The sequence below is a fragment of the Podarcis bocagei genome, assembly GCF_964188305.1.
Source record: "Podarcis bocagei genome assembly, chromosome: 1".
Taxonomy (NCBI): domain Eukaryota; kingdom Metazoa; phylum Chordata; class Lepidosauria; order Squamata; family Lacertidae; genus Podarcis; species Podarcis bocagei.
Genome location: NC_138125.1, coordinates 74671562 through 74695564, shown reverse-complemented (window position 1 = coordinate 74695564; position 24003 = coordinate 74671562). Strand labels below are relative to the sequence as shown.

General features: G+C 41.0%; 2 protein-coding genes across 9 annotated transcripts in view; one reads left to right on the top strand and one right to left on the bottom strand.

Annotated features, from left to right (window-relative positions):
* The window catches only part of OTOG (otogelin), a 98268-nt gene extending 82947 nt beyond the window's left edge, over positions 1 to 15321 (bottom strand). The window contains exons 1-9 of the mRNA XM_081202064.1: positions 15236 to 15321; positions 14941 to 15004; positions 13438 to 13492; positions 8784 to 8871; positions 6430 to 6522; positions 5510 to 5664; positions 3463 to 3581; positions 2190 to 2395; positions 1413 to 1546 (exon numbers count right to left, since the gene is read on the bottom strand). Coding sequence (XP_081058190.1) covers positions 1413 to 1546; positions 2190 to 2395; positions 3463 to 3581; positions 5510 to 5664; positions 6430 to 6522; positions 8784 to 8871; positions 13438 to 13492; positions 14941 to 15004; positions 15236 to 15293 — 972 coding nt within the window. The 5' untranslated portion in view covers positions 15294 to 15321. The remainder of the gene's footprint in view (positions 1 to 1412; positions 1547 to 2189; positions 2396 to 3462; positions 3582 to 5509; positions 5665 to 6429; positions 6523 to 8783; positions 8872 to 13437; positions 13493 to 14940; positions 15005 to 15235) is intronic.
* A 3919-nt stretch (positions 15322 to 19240) lies between these two features.
* USH1C (USH1 protein network component harmonin) overlaps positions 19241 to 24003 on the top strand; it is a 48709-nt gene continuing 43946 nt past the window's right edge. For 4 of the 8 annotated variants that reach the window (XR_014010167.1, XR_014010168.1, XR_014010169.1 and 1 more), the window contains exon 1: positions 19241 to 19390. Coding sequence is in view for 5 of the 8 variants with exons in the window: in XM_081202161.1 (XP_081058287.1) it covers positions 19346 to 19390 (45 nt within the window). In the remaining 3 variants the exon portion in view is untranslated. Of the gene's footprint in view, positions 19391 to 21094; positions 21252 to 24003 lie in introns of those variants that run through there. The other 4 variants (XM_081202159.1, XM_081202158.1, XM_081202157.1 and 1 more) reach the window with 4 other exon arrangements.

Below are 24003 nucleotides of genomic sequence, written 5' to 3'. Positions count from 1 at the left end.
ACCCCCAAACTCGGCCCTCCAGATGCTTTGGGACTACAATTCCCATCATACCTGACCACTGGTCCTGCTAGCTAGGGACCATGGGAGTTGTAGGCCCAAAACATCTAGAGGGCCGAGTTTGGCGGTGCCTGGCCTAGCCAGTCCTTAAGAGTGGATTTCCAGGGAGGTGCAGGTTGTTATATAGAGAAGACAGGAATGCCACGATCCATGAATGGAGTACCATTCCATCTACAGGTTTTAGTTGAAGAGGCAGCATTGTGAATTCATATTTCATCTAGCATGTGAATTGTTTATATTTTAGGTTTCAAATGAGGTCTATCAGATTCAACACAGATGTATAATTTGTAATTAAACATACTCATATTACATTTCCATAATACATGCACTATACTGTATGTATGTTGACAGATTTTATTTGAATAAACACTAATAATTTTTCCCCCTCCAGGGCCAGTAGCAAACTGGTGGTATTTTTTTTCCTCATCCCTATGCAGGAAATCTAAAGCAGACTTGGTATGGGATAAGTTTTCTGATGAAACTGAAATATGGTAGCCAAAATTATGATGAACTTTTTCTTTGTCATTATGGACAGCTGTCTATGGAGACAAAAGCTATTTCACAGATTTTAATACAAGTAAGGAAGAATTATCTGATTAAATTCTGGCACTAGATAACACAGGAATCCACTGGCTGGCTACAGGCTTTGAATGCTAAAATAGGAAACTCTGAATAATAATATCAAAGAATGAAATAAAAGGAGGAATTAAAAATAACTCAAGCATGATAAGAAATCTACTTAATCTATGAACCTTAAGCACTCCTCTAGGAAATAACATTTTCCACATAGTTTGAGGTACAGAGTAAAATCAGAAATGAACTTGAAAGCAGGAGGTAGATAGAACCTGAAATCATCTTCCATTTATACCCCAGCTAGCTCAATTGCTGTCATGTCAGTTTCAGCCAGTATAAAGCCATGTGAGCCATCCAAAAACTATGTTTATTATGTAAGCAATGCATCACAGTTATTTAACTAGGAGTCTCAATCCCATAACTATGGGCAGCGGTTTCTTTTTGCAATTAGGAAGTCATTTATGTCATTTTTTAAATAAGAAGTTTCAGAATTCAGTCTCATACAAGTTTATGTCTTACATAAGGGGTGTCACCTAGAAGGGGCCGAGGGCCCCCACAATTTTCAAGGAGGGGGCTGGGCCTCATCAATATTTTGCAGTGATGTGCTCATGCCATGTGCTCATGCCACACTCATATCACTCATGTATGCCACATAATGTGCATGCGACACATCAGCATATTGCACAGCATGTGCACAAAGTGTGAGCATGTCGTGGAGCACTAGCCCCCTCAATCGCAGGAACAAGCCAGTGTGCCTGCCTTACATTAATTATCATGCCTACCTGTAAAAATGTTTGACTTTGAGTCATACAGGGTGGCTCATAGTTAAATGAGGTATCCCAGGAGAAGATGTTCTCCTGTGGAGGATTTTCTCTCCAGCTTTCTACAAACTCTTCAATGTCTTCAGTAAGTTTTCCTAGGGGAAAGTGCACAAATGCAGGAAATTAACATTTTTATTGATCGGGTTTAAATGGAAGCTATGAAAGAAATGCAAAGCATCTCTGTCAGATAGATAGTTGGATAGAAGTGTGACTGCTCCTGTTAATGCTAAATTCTAATCAACAGCTCATCTAAGGCCACTTCTTATATTACATTTTGTCCTCGGGGGGAAAATGGTATAAAGACAATGGCACACAAAATGCACATGAAGCCCATCAATATTGAAGAGCAAAGTATATATAGAAATCACAGAGAAATCATTTTAAAACAACACAAGAAGAAATTCTGGTCCTTTTCTGCTCATGGACAGAAGCTATTTAATAGGCAGTGCCACCACCATCCCACTGGCCATAATGTGCCAGATTCCCAGCTTTCATTTTAAAAAGCAAGCCATGTAGAATCTGAGATATGAAGCAAATTTTGCCCATTTGTCTTGTGATAACTAACCTGCTCTCACCTTTCAGTGTTTTTAGCCAATGGATGAAGTCATAGCAATTATGGCATTTAGGCAAGCCAAACAAGACAAAAAGAGGACTATAGCAGTCTTGCTCTTTCTAAGTAAGGCCTGTAACTGCTGAGGAACACAAATAACATCTTAATAAATTAGATGAAATACTCACCATAACTAGTGGCAAGTTCATCTTGCAGAATGGCATTGTTGTTACCACACAGTCCATGAGTTCTGCCCAAGTAGTCAGGAGCCATCTTAATATAAACAGCAGAGGTACCATCCCAAGCCAGAGAGAATGCATACTGGTGTCTAACAATGACATAACCAGCTAATGCTTGGATGTACAAGTTCCCTATGGTATATGGTAATTGTATCCTGGGAAGCCAAACAAATACCATGATAAACAAACAAACTCATTGTCATCCTTTATACCCATTATATATCAAACAGGCAGGAACGCGGGTGGCACTATGGTCTAAACCACTGAGCCTCGTGGGGTTGCCTATTGGAAGGTCAGCGGTTCAAATCCCCGCAATGGGGTGAGCTCCAGTTGCTCTGTCCCAGCTTCTGCCAACCTAGCAGTTCAAAAGCACACCAGTGCAAGTAGATAAATAGGTACTGCTGTGGCACGAAGGTAAACAGTATTTCCATGCACTCTGGCTTCTGTCAGGGTGTTCAGTAGCGCTGGAAGCGGTTTAGTCACGCTGACCACATGAAGTAAGATGAGTGCCGCACCCCATAGTCACATTTGACTGGGCTTATCCATCCAGGGTCTTTTACCTTTACCTTTACTTCACCTTCACCTTTACCTTTCCTATCAAACAGGCACCTTATCTATGGTCTTTTCAGTGCCTGCTAAAGATGTTCCTCTTTCAACAGACCTCTTGAATACCCAGTTGGCATTGATATTGGGTCAGAATTGATTTTATATATGTGCTGTTTTAAAATGTTTGTGTTTGTTTGTTTGTTTGTTTGTTTGTTTTGTGTGTGTGTGTGTAATTGTTTGCATTTATGCAGTTTTTTAAACCGTTTAATATTTTAATTATATTGCAAATTTTTTTGGACGCCTCATGGGGAAATAAATAAATAATCTCTTTCCAATTATAGTAATTACTGCATTCCGCTATCAGTCAACGATGCTATTTTTGTTTCCAGTCACTTATATCACTCTTAGATTATGCCCCCATATCTGAAGAAATGTACACACACTATTTTTTTATGACTTAGGGTTACAAATTATAAACTTAAAATGACTTGCCAACTGAATTACTGTATTATTAATATGAACATTACTGAGTTCGTTTCACCCACAAACATGACTAATTTGTAGGAATGAAGATAGCATATAGTTACGAATCAATTAAGGGGCCTACATCTCTGCATATCAAAAGAACATGGCAAATAAAAACACCACAGATCATGAGAGTATACATTGAATTTACCCAATCCCTTTGTAGGTGACCTCACTACTTAATCTGATTTCCCCGTCTCCAGAAAAGTATAGGCTAATTGATCGTTTACAGGAATATGGAGAAGACTTGCAATCGGGATCATTATGGACCTGCCAAAAATGGGAGAAATAAGTATTTTAGCAACAACTATATTTTTGGCATTTCACATACTGCTTTAGGAATGTGGCCCCAAAATGACTTTGAAATTGCAGCCTCTGTGAGCATCTCTTATATATTCCTTTAAATACAGTAGCATTCCATATCTCATATTTATTCACTTCAAGATAAACTGGAGAACCATATTCAGCCTCCTGGAAACCACTGGAGGAAAGGTAGAATATAAATCCATTCAGTCAAAGGCTATATTACCTCCAGTGTCAGAGTCAGTACAAGAGGAGCCATGATGCAAATAAAAGACCCCAGTCCAGTATCTTTTTCTCACAGTGGACAACCAGATGCCGATGGGAAGCCAGCAACCAGAATAGGAGTGCAACAATCCTCTTCTCACTTGTGCTCCCCAGCATCAGGTTCTCAGATACTGCCTCTGACACTGGAAGTAGTACATAGCCGTCATGCCTAGTAGCCATTGACAGTTTTATCCCATTTTCATTTGGCTAATCAACCCCCTTTTAAAGCTATCCTAGTTAGTGACCATCACTACATCTTGTGGGACTTGACTGCATGTGTGAAGGAGTACTCCTTTTGAATACCAGCATTTTCACGCCTCTGAATACCAATTACTGGGGAACACAAGCAGGATAGTGCTATTGTGCTCATATCCTGGCTGTCAGCATCCTAAAGGCATCTGCTTGGCCACTGCCAGAACAAAATGCTCATCTAGAAAGGACTGTGGTCTCATCCAACAGAGCTCTTCTCAATCAAATAAAGCAGAAACTGACCCAGATTTTTGTGCACCATCAAAGAGTATAATTTGATGGCACAAACAAAAGCAGAAAGCATTTGGAAAACTGGAAACTTGGATTATCTTGGCATAGTGAGATTATTCATCCACATTCTTTATAGCCTCAGACTATGGATAACACATGGATCTTACAACAACCAAAGAGTGCACATGGGCTTTTTAGTTATTCCCCTACTGCAGGCCCTCCCAAACCACTCCAATAGCTTTGGGAAACCCACCATGACATTTCATGAGACATAGACTGCTACCGATAAGAAAGATCAGCATTCTTCACCCCTCATGTACACAGAAGCACTTTACTTGTGATCTTAGGGGAAAGCAGCATACACTATGCATGTCTACTCAGCAGCAAGTCCTGTTGAATTCAATGGGCCTTGCTCCCATTTGTGTGTATGATTACAGCCATGGTAAGTTGTAGTTCCCTCCCTCCCTCCCTCCTATATTACTTGAGCCACATTCATTCATTTTTATTGCATTTATATCCACCTTTTTCTTCAAGGGGCACAAGGTGGCGCACATGGCTTTCCCCCTCCTCGTTTAATCCCCTCAACAACCCTATGAAGTAGGTTAGGTTGAGAGGCAGTGACTGGCCCCTGAGTTCACCCCATTCAATTTCATGGCCGAGTGGAGATTTGAACACTGGCCTCCAAGATCCTAGTCTGATACTTTGACCACTACACCATACTGGCTCTCTATTGGAGGAAGGCCTCCAGGATAGCCTGAGTCTTGGCAATGACCATAACAACTTCTTCCAAGCCCTCCAGGCTCTTCTCACTCAACTCCTTTCAGTTTCCAATGAGCTAGGCTAGGCAGCAGTAGGTATAGTTGTCACTCACAATCTTGATCAGCTCTGGGAAATGATACCCATATGCTCCATAGCACCATGCATGCTGAAGGATTGCTCGCAAGTCAAACCGTACAAGCAGCCCAACCCACTGGAACTATCAGTTCAAGAACTAGCAGGAAGCATCAGAATCAAACAATTCTCACAGTGGGTTTTTTTTTAATACTACTACTAAAAACAATAATGATAATAACGCATGAAATGCTCATATTTATTGCAAATCATATTTATTTTAAATGATTTGGAATGAACTTTACACTGTCATTTCTCACTTGTATAGAGAAGCTCTGTTCGTCCAATTCATTCTGCCTTAAGAGAGTGTATGTAGATTTTCCAGAGAAAAAGTAGTAGAGCCCATCAAAGGTTTCATAATGGTATTGTCCCCATGTTCGGCAAATGTGGTCTCGTTCTGCACCTGTGTTGTATACTATGGCAGAAAAATGAAAAGAGATGTGGGGAAATCAATTTTTGAAACAGGATCTCTCACTAATGCCTACTCCTCTTCTGGGGGTGAGCTCCCAAAAAGGAGGAATGTTTAAATATTTATTTATTTAGCAAAACATATACTTAATTTTAAAAAGCAGTGTACATAAAACAATTATTGATAATACACAGGTGTGTTAATACACATAATAATATACATAAGCAGGGTTATTTTGTAATACAGTCATACCTCGGGTTACAGATGCTTCGTGTTGCACGATTTTGGGTTGCGCACCGCACCGAACCCGGAAGTACCGGAACAGGTTACTTCCGGGTTTTGGCGCTTTCACATCTGCAGAAGCACTAAATCGTGCTTTGTGCATGCACAGAAGTGCCAAATCGCGACCCGCTCATGCACAGATACGGCGCTGCAGGTTGTGGACGCTGCAGGTTGCGAACATGCTTCCTGCACAGATCACGTTCGCCACCCAAGCATCCACTGTATCTTATTGCATTCGTATCATTGTGATTAACTGCTTTGATCATCATTTGGAGGAAAGGTGGGACACAAATTATCAATTAAAATCAATAAACAAAACATGTAGTTTATTTACTATACCCATCAATTACTATATCCATCACCTCTTCAAAAAGGCCCAAGAATACAATTGAGCCTTCTTCTGAAAAGAAGTTTGCCAGTAAAGCTATAAGTGTGGGTCTTATGTTATGCTAGACACAATATGTAACATGCAAACTACTTTCTACTCACTTTTCTGACATCTTGATCCAGTTGCATTATATCGACTACAGTCACACAGTTGCCAATGCACGCACTCACCTCCATTAAAGCATGTGAATGAATCTAATTAAGACAGAATGCATAATCCTTTATTTGCAAGTCATATACATGTTAAGGGGTAAATATATGGACACATGAAAGTAGATAATAGCAACACATGTTTCAGATAATGGACTGCAAGGGTTTTCTCAGAAAACAATTGTTTGCATTTCATTTGTGGACTGAAAATCACACATCTCTTAACTGAGAAAAATGTTTTTGTTACCAACATGTGATAGAGTGTTGGCTACTGCTAAGCATTTATAAATCGTCCTACTTATAGGTACATCATACATTACAGATTTTAGTGCGTACCTCCCTGCAATTAGTGGGTACCATGTAGACCTGCAATTTCCCCTAACATATAAAACCATAGACTTTGTTTGGACTCAGAGCTATTACTACTTGTTGCAGTTTTTTGCATGGGATGGGCTGCATCCAAAGTTTCCCTTCCAGATAAAAGGCTCCTAATCCAAGGGCAATGACACCTCAAAAATAGATGGGTATCATTCTCACATGTTAAAGGAACACCATAGACCTGCTCCTTCTGCAGCATGTAATGATTCCCATCCTCTAGGCAAAGAAACATTCCATCTTCTATAAAATGCACAGCGCAGTATTAAATAGCAGAAGTAACAGGATCCAAAGATTACCTTCCACTCATGGAAGTAGCCTAATATTCACAGAAGCACCCCTTTCATTCACAGAAGGAACCTGTTGATCCAGCCCAGTATCTGTAATAGTTTGCAAAAATCATCTTCCCCCCCCTCCCAATATTTAGTTTATAAAATAAATTAACTATTTAAGCATACACATTGACATTTACAAGTGATCTAATATCACTGGAAAACTTCTGAATCATATTTCTACATACCACATAAATAATGTGTGACAAATAACAATCAATTACAAACTATTTTTTAAGAAAATCACCAGTAATACTTTCAAGTGACCCAGTTTCATAAGGAATATGAAGATGTAGACTCAGTGTAATAAGAGTTAAATTTAATAAGCTCTAGGCTCATATTCTGTGTTGTTGAGAAGGATCAGCTCCCATTAATTTAGGATCCTGAAAAATACTGTAAGCCAATGCTTAAATACCAGGTAAATAGCTTTTGACATTGCCAGATAAGCCAGAAATAATAATATTCATTGTATTCATCCTGTAATCCATCATTAACCAGCTGGCAAGAGAGCTGCAGACAGACTTTGAAAATGGCAATTCAAAAGCCAATTAAATTTCAAAGGCAATTTTCCATCTGATGTCCTGTTCTAGGTTCATTTTATTAATATTTTCATTACCAATTTTGCCCCAGTGCCTGCTTCTACATTTGCCCAGTTTGTGATGCCAGCACTGGATAATTTTAATAGAAATGCTATTAATGGAGCTAGTGATCCATAGAATTCCTCCTGCTAGAAGACCTTATAAATTTCCCTCTTATATCTGGGGCTTTCACACATGACATGTTCCACTCTCTGGCTCCATTTACTCTTCTGGATTCTTGTCTTTTACTTTGTCTTGCCCTTTGCCTCTGGCTATACAAAGTTTATTATTTCTATGGAACAGAAGAACTAAATTCTTCCCTTCCACTATTTTGGAACTAACCATTATCCTACATCAGTAGGTTATTAAGTGTGTGAATATAAATGAAGGTGAACCTCCCCATAAAGCAAATGTATTTTCATTCCTTTTCCTCCTTGGGGGAGCTTCCACATGTCCCATACAAATCACTTGGCATAGTGAAAAATTCCAACCTAGTCAATTTCATGTCTAAGGGAAGTTTGTCATAAATTCTTCTTTTACAACATATGGGGTGGTATTCAACTAGGAGTTACTCAGAGTAAAGCCAATGAAATTAATGATCATGACTATGTGAGATCTATTGCTTTCAATGGGTCAACTCTGAGTGAAGGAGGTGTGAATATCACTCACAGATTTTGTTGTATTTCCTAATGTATTCTAGACACAGCTATCACCTCTCCCTTACTTCCCCTTTCATGCTACTTTATCAAACTTTGTTTAGATACTTCATCCAGACTATATACACTCTAAAACTGCAAACATTTTAATACTTAGCAAGCAGGCATCTTGTTTGCATGTACATAGTCAATAATGAGAAGTGTGAAGTGGGGACACATGTTACTGTGGTCAGTGATTTTTAAAAATAACCATAATCACATCATCATCATCATCATTATTATATACCCCGCCCATCCATCTGGGTTTCCCCAGCCACTCTGGACGGCTCCCAACAGATTTAAAACAGAACAAAGAGGGAGCTTACTGGATGATTCACAAATTGTGTTGTGAAATTTTCTTTGCCTGGAAGATACTGTAGTAGATGAAGAGTTATAAACTGATGTTCCAAATTCCTGTACAGAAAGGATAAAAAAATTAATCTAAAAAAGCATGGCACTGTGAAGGGCTTATAACTCTTTAGAAACATAGTTTTAAAAGATGCTGTAACACATGCTCATGTTTGCCATCAAGCTTTAAATCAAATTTCAAAAAAGGATTCAAGTTTAAAACATAAGATAACCCATAATGCATTTGAGGCCAAGGCCATGTAGTTACCAAAAGGAATCTTTTTATCATGTAGATATTCCTTTTGCAGACACAAGGTCGTGACTCTATAGTCTGTTATCTCTATGGTTTGCAGTTATCTCCCAAGTGTCAATCATAGCTGTAACTTCACTCATCGGCTAAGAGCATCGAAAGAGAAACGAGATGCATTTCTCACAAAATGTTTGGATAAAATAGTGCCTGCACATTTTCTCTCAAATGAGGGAATCTGTAAGGTCTATGCTAAATAACTTTCAGGAGGAGGAACTAATCATGCAAATAGGCATTGGGTGGCAAAGCCATCTGGATAAAACCCAACCAACTGGGCAATATGGCAACCCTACCATCAGCCCAGCTGGGCAGAAACAGCAACAGTACTCTTCTTCCTTCTTCCCCAGATGGCTGAGAAGGCCACTATAGCTGAGTACCAAAACGTGTACCAAGCCTCCATCTGCCCACCATTTTAGTTTAAATCATTTCCACAACAGGACAAGAGCAGCAGCAAGTTCAGCCAATTAGTTCTAGCTTTGGGGGCTCACAGCCAATAAGGCCCTGAAGCAATAAGAGGTTGGACCAAGTCCCCTGGCCCACCTTCTCACTGCTGTACTGCCCTCACCACCCCCGAATGGTGGCTGATAGGGTGAGCTTGCACTCACTCTTTATCTAGGGTGAAAATTTCAGAGATTAAGCCAGACACCACACTGTTCTGCTTCCTAGCACACCTACATGTTGCTGCTAGGGCTCTGACTGCACAGGACACCAGCAATATTCAACAGTACACACATTTTCAGTATCATCAGCTCACAACCTTCAAGTGATGAGGCCAACAATCTCAAATAACATGGACTTTAAAAAATATTAGCCCATATACACCCTTTTAGAATGTTTTTATCTGCTAAACCCGTTCTGATTTTATGCTGCTATTTGTTTTATGTAAATGTTTCTTTTGCAACGGTTTTAAACTAAACTGCACAAGGCAAGTAGTAAATGCATTGGAAGACCAGGGTATAGGTTTTACAAATAAATGTGTAAATAAATATTCCATGCAGTTGTTTGCACAAAGACTAATAACCAAATGCCTTGCCTCAACTTTACCATTAATCCCCTCTCCCTACTTCCAAGGAGATGGATCTGACACAAAGCAAATGAACTAAAATCTAGGACCCAGTTGGCAAAACCCGACTTGAAATGCTGGAGCCACCAGGGGAAGGGAGCAAATAGTATTGCAACAAGTGCTGTGAATATTTACTTGTTTATTTAAAATATTTATATCCATCTCTCCTCAGTGAATCCCAATAAACTAAGTCAAAACATCAACATAACAATTTAACCAACAGCAAAATTAAATGCAATAAACCAGTCAGAAAACATTAAAACAGCAAGGGGGGGGGAACAAAGTAACAACCATCAATGTAATTTAACCACATGGGGATGGGGAAAGACCCAATGACCCATGTTGTGTCCAATTCCTATCCATTGCTTTGGTCTAATTGGTTAAGAACTGCTCAGTGATGTTGTACTATGGATTGAATGCAATGAGTTCCCTTTATTTCCCCCCTTCCATGATTGTGTATGTGCTCATAAACAAAAGCTGAATGGGGTCATTCCTCATCCCTTTTCCCTGATGAGTCTTGAACTCCTGTTTCTTGCTTTCTATTCCCATGCTATATGCAGTGAACCACGGGAGGTTGCTGCTGTCGGTGTGCCTCTATGGCAGGCACCCCCAACCTGCAGCCCTCCAGATGTTTTGGTTTACAACTCCCATGATCCCTAGCTAACAGGACCAGTGGTCAGGGATGATAGGAGTTGTAGTCCAAAACATCTGGAGGGCTGAAGGTTGGGGATGCCTGCTCTATGGCCTCTCCCCTTGGCTGCTTGGCAAGAATCTTTCTGTCCTGGGATATGTCTTGAATTCTTGTCCCAAAAAGGATGCATGTGCTCTCTGTGGGTACTATGTTGGGTGCCCTTCCTTTTTCAGTCTGTGTGTTGCACTCCAAAACAATAGCACCTGCCTGAAGGGATATCTGAAGACTTGCAATGGAGGATCATTGCTGGCTGAGGCACTAGAGCTGATGGAGTGAGGGCACTTTAGCACTGCGGAGTGTGTTTGATGCAGAGAAGTAGACTGGGGTGTGTCCCCAATGATCTGAGTTCACTGACACATTCTGTGTCTGAGTCACATGTGGGTGTTGTCACTGGCTCAACTCAACTGGTGAGCATCAGCAGTTTTTCAATGGGTGCTGATGAACTGTCTGCCATTTCCCCATAGTTTTGAGATTATCCACTCTTGGTCTACCCTCCTCTCCTTAGTTTAACTACTTCAGTTCCATTAATATGGTCTTAAATTACCCAAACTGATGATGTTCCCATTTCAGTTACATCTGCCAAATATTTATTTTCAAGTTAGAATTGTTTGGAGTGAGGGATTAAGGATCAACAGCTTGAAAAGCGGCAACTGAATGGTTGTTATCATTCCTTGGATGCTTTTCATAAAAGCAAATTTTTGGCCTTATCAGCAGTTGATTTAATTATTGTGATTGTGCAGAATATTTTTCTCTCTGCAAAACCTCTCCAGAAACAAAAAGTGGAGAAAAACAAGATCAAGAAACAGACTCATATTGAGGAGCCCAATTAAGCTGTACAAAGTGACTAACTTCTTTCCCCATTCAGAAAATAAGAACCAGAAAGAAGAATGAAGGGAAAATATACTTTAAAAGACATGGCAGTTGATAAAGTTCTGGTGTATAATTTAATTATAAAGAAATTAAATTACAAATGAAATAATTACAAATGGTTTGACAGCCCAAAGCAAAATCATTACAAAATTTTACTTAAAAAAAGAAGATAAAAAGTAACTTTGTACTGTACTAAATAAAACCTAATTATAGACATGCATCCTTTTCTACTTGGTGTGTTTTATTATTGACTCAGTAAATTGTAGAACTGCATCCTATTCCTTAGCAATTGTAACAACTTTATTGTTTTTAAAAATATTTTTTCTTTCATTTATATTTTCTATAACATTTGTCATTATTAAACTTCAAAATCTTTTTTGAAAAAATGAAGAACAAAAATATTGATTTTATAGCACTCAGACAGAAGACTGAACATTACAAAAAGTAAGCAGTTCATAAGCACTCGACTTTGACAGAACTAAGAACAACTTGCATTTAACAGTATCAGATCCCTAAGAATTATTAATAGGAATCAGGCTTAAATGTTGAATAAGCTTGTTTTTGTCAACAAAAATAAACATTAATTTAAATGAAAGTATTTAATTTAAATTACAATACATCTTATCAGCAACATAATGTGTTAATGTAATAATTGTTTCTGATAATTTAGCCTCGTGATTTATTTTGGTTTTGTTTCAGCTTATTTTACCTACAGAAATAAAACGATATTATCCCTGTCTATTATAATAACTTTCATAATCCAGGTACAACAGTTAGAATCACTTAAAACTTACTGAAAGGTATCCAGATCAATATGCTTATAAACAAAATTATATACCTATTTTGATTCATTGTTACATTGTTATAAATGTAACATTGCACATTGTTATAAAATAATCATATAAAGCCTGACAAAATTGTTGTTATAAAGGTAATGTTATAAAATAAGCATTTTTCTTTACAAATCCAAGCATATCATTTATTCATTCCAATGTTTTCATGGATTTCTGCCAAGATAGAATTCAAAGAAAAACAACTATTAGAATGCATTTGGAAATTTGAGTGGGGTTTCCCCTCTACTTCTAGAGTTGGATAGCTGAAGTTCCTCTACTAAATAAAAATGGGCAAGTTTCTATATACGTTTTTACATACTAACAGGTCACTTTCAGTGACCAAAGTAGCAAATCTCAGCTTTACTGACTCATATTACAACCATAGTCAAGAATCCATCAGCCGGAGTCATTAATATCAAAAGCTCATCAAACCGTTTCAATACCCTTCTTCAATTATAATATGTATAGCGAGGGAACATTCTACTTAAAGCCAAGAGTATAATTGTCTGACTATTCTTGCATGTTATTTCAGTAAAAGAACCAAGGCAAAACACTCTCAGAGCAAACACAGCTATTGCTGAAAGCAAACCCTTTCATTAAAACTGTTTGCAAACCAAGTCATTTTCTCAATACTGCTAGAAAATGGAAGGAAATGTATTCCGTTCAGCAGCTGGACAACACAGTGCCAAATGGCTGAAAGAAAACATTCACAGTAACTGGAACACCCATCCCCATCCCCTACCCCACACACTATAATTTGTTGGATGCATGGTTGAGCCATCCTGTGAACGTCTCCTCCCAGCACTCCAACCTTTCGAACACAGGAAAAAAACAGCTCCCATCAGGCGAGTGGGTGCCCTTGCCTTACCAGCTCTCCCAGGGCACTAGGATCTCCTTTCCGAAGTACTGCACTGCTGCCGTTCCTAGGCGGAAAAAGAACAAGGCTGGGTTTGTTTAGCAGAGGTAATCTGCACCTTTCTTACTCATGCAGAACTCAGGGAAGCTGCACCTCTTCTCAGACTGAGGGCCCCAGGTTGAACTGCGAGTTTCCTTTGGAGCGAATATCAGGCAAAGTGGGCTTAAGGGGTTTGACTCTTGGTTTTTCCAAAAGGGTGTGTTTCTACTCTGTCTCTGGTTGCTTTGATTAGCTCCTGAACAACAAAAACACACCAGCTCCTCTCTTATATGCAAGTCTCCTTTCCCTAATTACTCCCCTCCACCTTGAAATGAAAGCCACAAATCCTTAATTTCTCCTCAGATAAATTAATCCATCCCTCGTGAGTCTGTAAAACATTAAGAATCAACAGGTTGCAAATTGCGAGCACTTAGTACATTTTAAATTGTATCAATAAAAATGCTGGTGTGAATATAGCCATGAAGAGTTATTCCCCATTCTCTGTGGCCTCATATGTACTTCCAGCAACTAAACTCATTTCTTACTCAGTAAGGGAAATAAACAGTGTAATCCAGAAGCCTTTCATGCAGAAATGCTTCCATTTATTTATGTTTATGCCCATTTAATTATATCTCCATAATTCTTCTGCAGGCAAGGGGAAATAGAGGAAAGAATTCCATAACCTGCCTAAGATATTTGACACAGGAATATAAGAAAATCTGCTCCCCCAGGTGATTAACTGAAGAGGCAACCAAGCTCTGTGCCAGAAGCACAATTAAATTTCATATATTACCAGATTCTGATTACAATTATGAGTCTTGTGTCACCTTAAAGACGTTTTTATTTTATTTTTTGTAGCATAGCATGTTCTGTTAACGAGGGACCGCTTCATTAAATGATTGAGCGGCTTTAGCCCATGAAATCTTAGACCGCAATAAATCTGTTAGTTTCTAAAGGTAACAACATCACTCTTTGTTACTTTTGCTGCAGGGAACTAACAAAGATCTGCCCCTGGAGGCAGATTTTGGTTCTCCCACCGCTCACTCTCACACCTTGTCAAAACGCACAGCACATTTCAGCAAAGCTTTCCCAGTTTAAACCACCATTCCTTTCTCAGCCCAAACACCTCCAGGTCGCCCAGAGTCGGCTCCGAAAGAGCCCCTGGCCCTTTAAGAGTCAAATCAAAGCCCAGGAGGGGCAGATCCCCCCCAGGTGCAGCTTTTCCCATCACCCTGAGGTGAGCAAAGCACTGGTGGAATTTTCCTCTCGTTCTATTAAAGAGACAGGAACCGTCCCGAGTCTGAAGTTGAGATGCCAGTTAAGGTAAGCTTCCCTGACGAGCGCCCCGCTTTTCTGCCTGCTTTGGAGCTGGGAAGGTACGGAACGGCGAGCCCGCTTTCCCAAGCTCGCTCCGGGCCGCGCGCAGGGAGAAGGGCAAGTGGAACACGCCGCGCGCCCCTCACGCCCCTTACTTACCTCGCCTGGCCGGGGGCCGCGCTCCTCGGAGACAGCTGCGCAGCCACGCTCCACGCGAACAGCGCTGCAAAAGAGGAGGCGAGCTGAGAGGAGGCTGGGAAGGCGCGAGGCTGCCCAGAGTGCCCTTGGCGCCCACAAACCAACGCGGCGCCTGGAGCCCCTTCTCGGCGCCTAGGTAATAGTAATAATAATAATAATACTGATAATAATCCCCTCCCCCACCCACGCGTTTGAAAGGAACCGACGACGACGACACCTCCCGCCTCACAGAAACCGCGCGCTTTCCGACACTCACCCTGAGGCACCCAGACGTACACCAGCATCCCTTTCGCGCGCCTGAAGCGCGGCTCCATCGGGACGCAGCGAGCGACGAGCTCTCTGAGGTGGCCGCGGGAGCCGAGGCTGAGGGAAGGCGAGCGCTCCCCTTACCCGCCGCGCCTGGTGGCCAGCATCTCCGCGCCCCGCCGCTGGGCAAGTGTGGACGGCAAGGGGTGGACCCGCACCGGCCGGCTCGCTTCGCCTTGTTCTCGTTCCAAGCGCCGCCGCTCGGCGCTGGGGGGACGCCTCCCCTCACTGATTAGCATAATGTCGGCCCCTCAGGAGGAGGCGCCGTTCCCCTGCCCCTTCCATAGGGAGCGCAGCTCAGGCCTCCAGGAAGAAATGGGAGCGAGGCGACGACCCGCGGTGGGAAGCTCGGCTGGGGACTCGGAAATGCCCTCGCTCGGGTTGATTCGCCCGTGGCGCGCTCAGAAAGAGGAGGCCACACAACACCCCGTTGGGCGCGTGTGAATCTAGGGAGGGGATACAGGCACGCACCTTTTGGGCTAATCCTGCAGACTCTTTATTCTGAGACCTACTCAAAGGAAATATGCATTGGATGACAGCCTATATAGATGCTTTGTTGATGGATCTTGCTTCACATATATATAGTTTTACAATTTAGGATATTCATTTAAACAACCTTAAATACCAACAACTTTCCTTCTCTTTCCATGATTCATTTTGCATAACATAAATCCCTGCATATTTTACATGAACTAAACCAGTCAGTATTCCATTATTACATCCCTCAAAACTTATTTACACTGCTGCCAACGTTTTCAAGGGTACACAGTTCCCCCCATATATTCAATAAACATTTTCCAATCTTCTTTTAACATACGTTCTTCTAAAAATTATTTACAAAAACAAAAACATATGTTCTTCTTGTTCTCTTATTCTATTTTTAGGTCCACAAGCTACACATATTCCATCAGTTGCCATTCTTCTTGAGTTGGGACCTTGCTTGTTTTCCATTTTGGGCTAGCAAAAAACAGGCCACAGTAGCGCATACATAAATTACCTTTATGTATAAAAAAAAACATTAAAAAGTGTATTTATGTTGATGCATCTTACGTCTGAGTATGATCAAGCTGCTGAGTGGACCTCAGAGCCTCTCTTGTGTTATTTATTTTATTTTTTATTGAATTTATATACCACCCTATACCCAGAGGTCTCAGGGCAATTCACATGTGCCACATGTAAATGCAGAGGGCAGTGGTATTGCAGAATGGGAACAAAGGAGTCATGGGAGCCTGTAAATGTGATACAAATCTATTCCATACATAAAATAGGCAACTTAAAATGGTTATAACCTAAAATATATATAGCCACAAAGGCCGATGACCATTTCTCCATATGCAACACACATTGGCAAACTGGATACATGTAAATTTGTTGGTTTAATTAGGTTGTAATGACATGCACAGTGTGCATGAAACATATCTCTCATAGCTAGATGCATTTTAACTAAAAAGTGTTTGGTGGCAAATTGAGAATTCCAAGCACCAGCCTGAGCATGAGCCAAGAAGGCATAGTCCTGTTTAAGGTGTGCCACGATAACAGATTTCCTTCCCATATTTTCAAAATGAAATATGCAAGCCTCTTAATCTCCAGACTTTGTAAATGTCAGTTTGGATAGCCCCTGATACAGCTCATTTTTATTACAAAGTATAATCATTAAATATTTCTGTGCTTTTTACTTCCTCACATTATTTAAATTAAGGTACTCCTTTTATTTCTAGCTTTTTGCCATTCTGTGTGTGCACTTTCTCCTCTTTCATTCCTTTGTAGTATTATCTTCTTCCCTTCCTCCCTGCCTCCTCCCTCTGCCATCTGCCATACTTTCTCTCACCCCTGTCTCCCTTCCTTCATCCTTCAGCTATCTCATAACAGAAGCTTTAAAAGCTTCCATTGCCAGGTGAGAAATTGTCTCAGATGAAAAGAGTCCCTTTTCTGACTGCTTTAGGAAGTCTGTTAACAGCAAGTAATTAAAAAGATCTCATTCCCGTCTTTGTAATTAGTCCCCAAGTATTGTATTTCCAGCTGTAACAAGTGATTCATTTCAGTAGGAATGATGAAACCACAATGACGTCTTCACCAAAACTCGGTCCTTCTGTAAGCACAAAATGAAAAAAGGGTGCCTTCTAATTTCCCCCCTCTGTTTATTTCAGCACCCTGAAACATTTAGCTTCTTATGCTGCATTTGCACCAAAACAGAAACATAGCAGATACACAGCAGAACTCCTGATTTTCAAACCTGGGTGACCAAATTCTCACCAACAGTTGACATTTACATGCCTATTGAGTTAGCATCTAACCTCTCAGAGTGAATGCAGAGGGAAGACAAATGCCAATACATTTAGAGCAGCTAGCAGGCACTGTGTGGATTGCACTTTCCCAGCAACAATATGTCATGGATTGACAACTAGGAAAAATCTATTTTCCTGCAACCAGGTTTCTGTCTGGAGAGTAGAGACTTACATTTTCCTTCAACTGATCTTCTGGCTGAGAAATTACATATGAAGATGCTGCTTGTCTGAGACAAGAACACAGATTATTTCACTTCCTTGCACAATAATGAAAACATCAGGGGAGGGGGAAAATAGGCAAGATCTATACAAATAAATCAAATCTGCACACTGAGATCTGCTTTTGTGCACAAATTGCCTCTTGCTGGGCAAGGTTATTTGTGTTCCTGAAGTACAGGGAAATATATTACCATGGCAGACTATGACAATTACTCCAAGTCTGTCTTCAATATTATGTACACTGAGATTTAAATGCCAGTACCATTCTTCTGCTATTACAGTGGTACCTCGGGTTACATATGCTTCAGTTACAGACTCCACTAACCCAGAAATAGTACCTCGGTTTGCTTCAGGATGAGAACAGAAATCGTGCTCCAGCGGTGCAGCAGCAGCAGGAGGCACCATCAGCTAAAGTGGTGCTTCAGGTTAAGAACAGACCTCTGGAACGAATTAAGTACTTAACCCGAGGTACCATTGTATATTGTACTTTAATAGCACCCCATATAGGACTACTTGGTACAATTAATAAGCTGCTAATTTACACACATACACACACACATCAAAATACAATATATGACTTTTCCTTAAAGGGAATACTGTATTTCCAAACTTAATATTTTGCAGGAATCACTCATGCAAGTAATGAATAAAACTGAAATATAAAGCTTGCTTCTCCTAACTTAGACGGGGGAAACCTAGACTAGAAAACACCCACAAATATAAGCTTCAAGTGACAGCAGAACTTCCACAAATAAACATTCAGTTCCATGTAAACTTGCTTTGATGGCCTCTGTTTTCAAATGTACCCAATTTTCTGGCTTTTCTAGTTATCAGTGTGTCTCAGAGATTATATATAGCAAAGTTAACTTTCTGAATGGCCTGGAAGTATGTTATCTATTTGGGTATACACTGATTGCACCACATTTCTAAGTATAAATTCAGAGAAGTGTCCATTTATTCCTTCTATCTGATTCCTCCTTCTTAACCAATTCCTGGTACACAAACAGACCTCTTTTCTTATTCCATTACTGTTAAGCTTACTCAGGAGTCTTGGGTGAGGTACTTTGTCAAAGTTCAAGTACACTATGGCAACCAGATCACTTTTATCTATTTGCTTGTTCATAGGACTTGCCCTTGCCAAAGCCATGCTGGATCTGCAGTAGCAAGGCTTACTCTTCTATATGCTGGTTTATTTTATCTTTTAACAATACTGTCTACCAGTTTTTTCAGAATAGATATTAAGCTAACAGGCTTGAAATGTCCACGGTTTCCCCTTAATCTTTAAAAAACAAATTTTGTTACACTTGCTATTTTCCAGTCCTCAGGTATGGAAGCTGATCTGAGGGACAAGTTACATATTTTTGTTAGAAAATCAGCAATTGCACTTTTGAGTCACTGTGGTGGATGCCACCCAAAACCAGTGATTTGTCACTTTCTATTTTGTCTGTTAGGTTTAGAACTTCATATCTCATGACCACTATCCACCTCAGTTCCTCAGACAGCCTTTCTGCAATTTGCAAAACTTAGTTCAAGCACTGGGATCTGCCCTACATCCTATGCCTACTTCCTCTTCCTGCAAACCTACCAGCCTTCAACACAAGGTGAGTTGCATCCCATTCCCAACACTTCCAACAAGTAACTGGTCTTCTTCATTTTCTCCCCTTCCAACCTTGGCATTATACTTAGAGAGGGAAAGTCAACATTGTGATACTACAATCTGCTTTCCAGATGGTATTATTTCCCCTCTCCTCCCTCCATGTACTGTTCTGGGGGTTCTCCTAATTCCCCCAATATGATTTGGAGGGCACAGGGGCACCAGGTGAGAGATGTAAAAGCCCATTGCACTAGTGGGACTGACTATGCTGGCTTCTGCTCACACAGGTGTTTAGCTGAATTGTCCAGAAACATTACTTTTGCGTTTATTAGGTACCTCTCTGCAGGATTTTAAAAAATGTCTGGATTTCTAAGACATCACAAAGTACTTTTTGTTTTTGCTTTGGCTCATATCACCTTCTACAGATGACAAGTATAAAAAACCTTGCAAGGATATTTTAATTTAGATTGTACTTAAAAATAAAAACAAATCAAGGATAATTGGACTAAATATTTTGAGTTCTTTGCAGGTTTTTGTCTTATTTGTATTTGCTTTTCTCATAGCTTTCACCATGAGGTGGTTTCATTTCACTTGACAAGGCTCCGAGGGCATCACCTCATTCTGAATAAGGAAACAGAATTGGCATCGCAACCTGGAAGGATTTAGAATAATTTCTAATGGCAGCATGTTATTCACTCTCTTGGTTTGAAAGTACAGCAGTACCATTGTCACAGTTTCTGTGCATGGAATGAAGCTAGTGAATGCTACAGACTGTGCCTATGACCTAGACGGAAAGAATGAAGAATGGAAAGTGTAGGAGAAGGTGGAGTTATGGAATGCACCTGCTACATAGACTTTTCCTGGATGGGCTGGAAGAGGAGAAGGAAAAGGAAGGTTCTGTAGCTTGATGGGAACCTTTGGGAGTGAGTGGGGTGTTCAAAACTGTGGCTGATTCATTTTCAGGTGAATAACTTGAAAAACTGTTTCTATGCAAGATCATTCTGCTACTGACAAAGTTGCAAAGTTGAGAATGGCAAGATTGTGTTCAAACCATAATCCTCTACAAAATGTATTACATCTGCCTGCATTCAGAGGGTCTATAAGGAAGTGAAATTTTGACCATCTTGGATCCAAAGAGTCCACTTGTGTGCTCTGGGGTAAGAATTTCCCCTTCCAGCTGCAGTTCCTGATGTGGATCTTTGGGATCCTACCCTAAGTTGCAGCACAGAACGCTTATAAGGGAGACTTCCAAGTGCCCAAAGTCATGAGACACTGTGTGTGAAAGTTAAGCAATAGTGCAATCCTATCCAAAAGAAAGTCCTATTGATATCATTGGAACTTACTGCCAGATAAATAGGCTTACCGCCTTGAAGTCTCATTTCACTGGAAGAATTAATTAGCAGTTGCGCAACTCTCTTCTATCGAAATCAATGGGACTGTAAAAAAGTGTTTCATTGTGCGTAATTTCACCTGGACGAACCCTAGTGTAGTATATAGCAGAAAGATAAGATTTGCGAGAAATAATATGCAATGGAAGCTGATCTGAGTTGTCCCCCTTTCACTGAAATTCATGGGAGGCTGCAGGAGATCATCAAGAAAATGTCGAGGCAGCGCGAGGCGACCTGGTAAGCGCCTTCCTTGCCAATAACATTCTTCCTCGGACAACCCGTCTGCTGCGCAGGCCGGCCCTTCCCGCAGGGCTGCGCTGCGCCCTCTAGCGCTCGGCCGGAGTCCTGCGTCCTAACCTGCGCCCAGGACCAGGAGGAAACGGCATCGGCTGGGTGCGCGCACCGACGAAGGTTCCCCAAGCGAAGGTCCCTCTCCCCATTGCCATGGAGCGGAAGGTGGCCAGGGAATTCAGGCACAAGGTAAGAGAGGGGCGCTCGGCCCACCACCTGCCCTACGATCCCTGCGGTGTCCTCGGGCTTCCTCGCTAACCTCACTTTCCGCCTCGTAAGCGAGAGAAGCTGCTGGCGCTGCCAGCGAAGGGAGCGTGGGCATTGCGCTGGGACTATGGACTCTCGGTGTCAATTAACTCGGACCTGGCGGAGGGGGGAGCATGGGGGAGGGGAAGGGAGGCTGGCATGCTTCCTTCAGCAAAAGAAAGTTTCTTTTTCCCCAGTGGACCCGAGATGTGTGGCGGATTAGGGTAAGATTCCTCTGGGCAGGAAGGAGCAGAGCCCACCCTCGCCATGGGCTGCTCGCAATGTGCGCGCCCAGCAAACCTGCTTCTCTCGCCATCCATCTTTCTTCTACCGACCCAGACCTGCCTTTCCCTGCGCCTCTCAAAGCAGGCGAGCGGAAGGCAATGGAAAGTTCAAGGAGCTGACCTTGCCGTTTCTTAACTTTCTGGGCAGTCTTTACAACAATAATCAACATCACTACATATATAGAGATATATACATATATGGGTGCATCATCATTTTAGAAAGTCTCACAGAGCAATTTCTCAGGAAAGAAATACCCTCCAAAAACAGTTTTTGCCGTCTCCTCCTCCTCCTCCTCCTCCTCCTCCTCCTCCTCCTCCTCTCTCTCTCTCTCTCTCTCTCTCTTTGGTGTTTCTTTGTCAATGACCAAGAGACTTGGCAAGGCTAGGTGTATTGCATAATAGCTCTTTTGTTCTTACCCTTTTAAAAAAAAAGTGAAAGCAAGTAGCTGCCAGACAGCAATGAAAAAATTCTTGACCTAAAAGTAGGCGAACACTTGTTATTGAAACAGAATTTGACCACATTGAGAAAACAAAGAAACAAAAAAAGATTCATGTGCGATTTGGCAGGCAAAATGATATGAAAATGGTCTTTGGCAGTTTCGGTGAAGTGGGAGGCTGTAATTCATTCACACTGTAAGAGCGTTTTTAGGCATCATACTGGAAATATATTGGGCTGTATCTAACTAACTTTGTTGGACCCGTTGAAATGAATGAATCAAAATTAGTCATGGTCATTAATTTTAATGAGTCTATTGTAAGTAAAAGTTAGCTGAATACAAACCATTGGTGGGGGGAGAAAATGAAACTCCAGTTTTGTTGAGAATGCCCTTAACGTCTATGCAATTTATGTTTGTATGCACTCTTCTTAGGGATTTTCCATAGAACGAACACACCAAATAATTGTAATTATTGTTTTTATATTTGCAACCTGCTCTTCAGCCAAGAGGTCCTGTGGGCAGTACACAACACTGTATTAAAATACAGCATATCAACATAAAAGCCATTACAATGAAATAAAACCAATAACAGACAATGCAGCAGTCCAGGAAGGGCCAGATGTTATTAATCAACTCTCTTCTCCACTGAAGCTACCTGAGCCTCAGGTGACAGTAATGGCTCTAGGAGCCTTCAGAGGCAATGCAGCTCCATCCTCAACAGGCTGCCTCCTCAACTCTTGGACCCACAATCAATACCAACCATATTTTATACCTGTGCATATTTCTAGTAAACAAATCATCATGAAGAGCATCCAGCTATCCCCACTAACATTGATCTTCCCCCCTTTTATGCCTGTACCAAACTCGCCATCTAGGATGATTTAGTCTCATTTTTAAGTTCCACCCAGTTTCATTTTAAAATTGCATTTGTACAGCTTAACTTCGAGTTATGTGTCTTATTGGGCTCTGCCTTTGCCTTTTTTTGCAACCAGCTCATAAACACATTTCTCTAGAAACAAGCCTGTAATAATTACCTGGGAATAAACCAATGGGAATTACTTATGAGTAGACACATATGAGATTTCACTGCCAGTTACCATTTACTTCAGTAGCGTTATTTCTAGATAAGCATATTCAAGACTGCTTTTTACATTAGCAGAAAGAAAACCTCTCTCCTCTTTTGTCTTTCATGGCTAAGAACTACCGGTAAGTTATCTAACAAAATGTTAGGCTTAATTTGCTTCCCACTATTATAAATAGGGAAGCACCATCGTGAAATTGAATGGTGAGGTGAGGTTAAAATATTTCTGGCAGCTTTTAATAAAGGATCTCTGCTTCTGTAACTATGATTGTTATTCATATCTGTTAACTATAAGGGTTGGACTGGGTTGCAGCAGACATATTGCTCTCCTGTGTACCTAACATAATATTTATGGTCTTGTACCTTGTACTTGTGGCCTTTTATGATGATAATATTCATAAATCATCCTGAGACCAATCAGAGACTCTCACCACAGTTCCAATACCTCTGTACTATAAGCCATCCCAGCCTTCGAGACATACAAAGTGGAGCATATTAATTTCAGCCAGATACTAATGGCCCATTTAATGCAACTGAACAACAGTGCGATCCTAACTCATATTCTGTGCCGCTGGAAGGAATTAGGGTAAAGCAGATGGGACTCTTCCCTGGCAGAGGAGCTCCACTGCTGTGGAGGCTCCTTCTGCACCCAGCAAGGAAGGAAATTGTTTCCAGTGGTTCTTCTGTCAGGGATAGCCTGAAGAAAAGCCCAAATGGGTTGCCAATCCTTGGAAGCTGGTGCAGAGGACCTGAGTGAAGACTTGCTCAGTCTGGTCCACTGCCAAGGCTCCACCCCACCCCCCTCCATGGCCAATTTGAATTGAATAGTTGGTGGGCACTCCCATCATTCCCCACAGTCGACCTTGGCCAAAACCAATGGCCAGGGCTCTTTC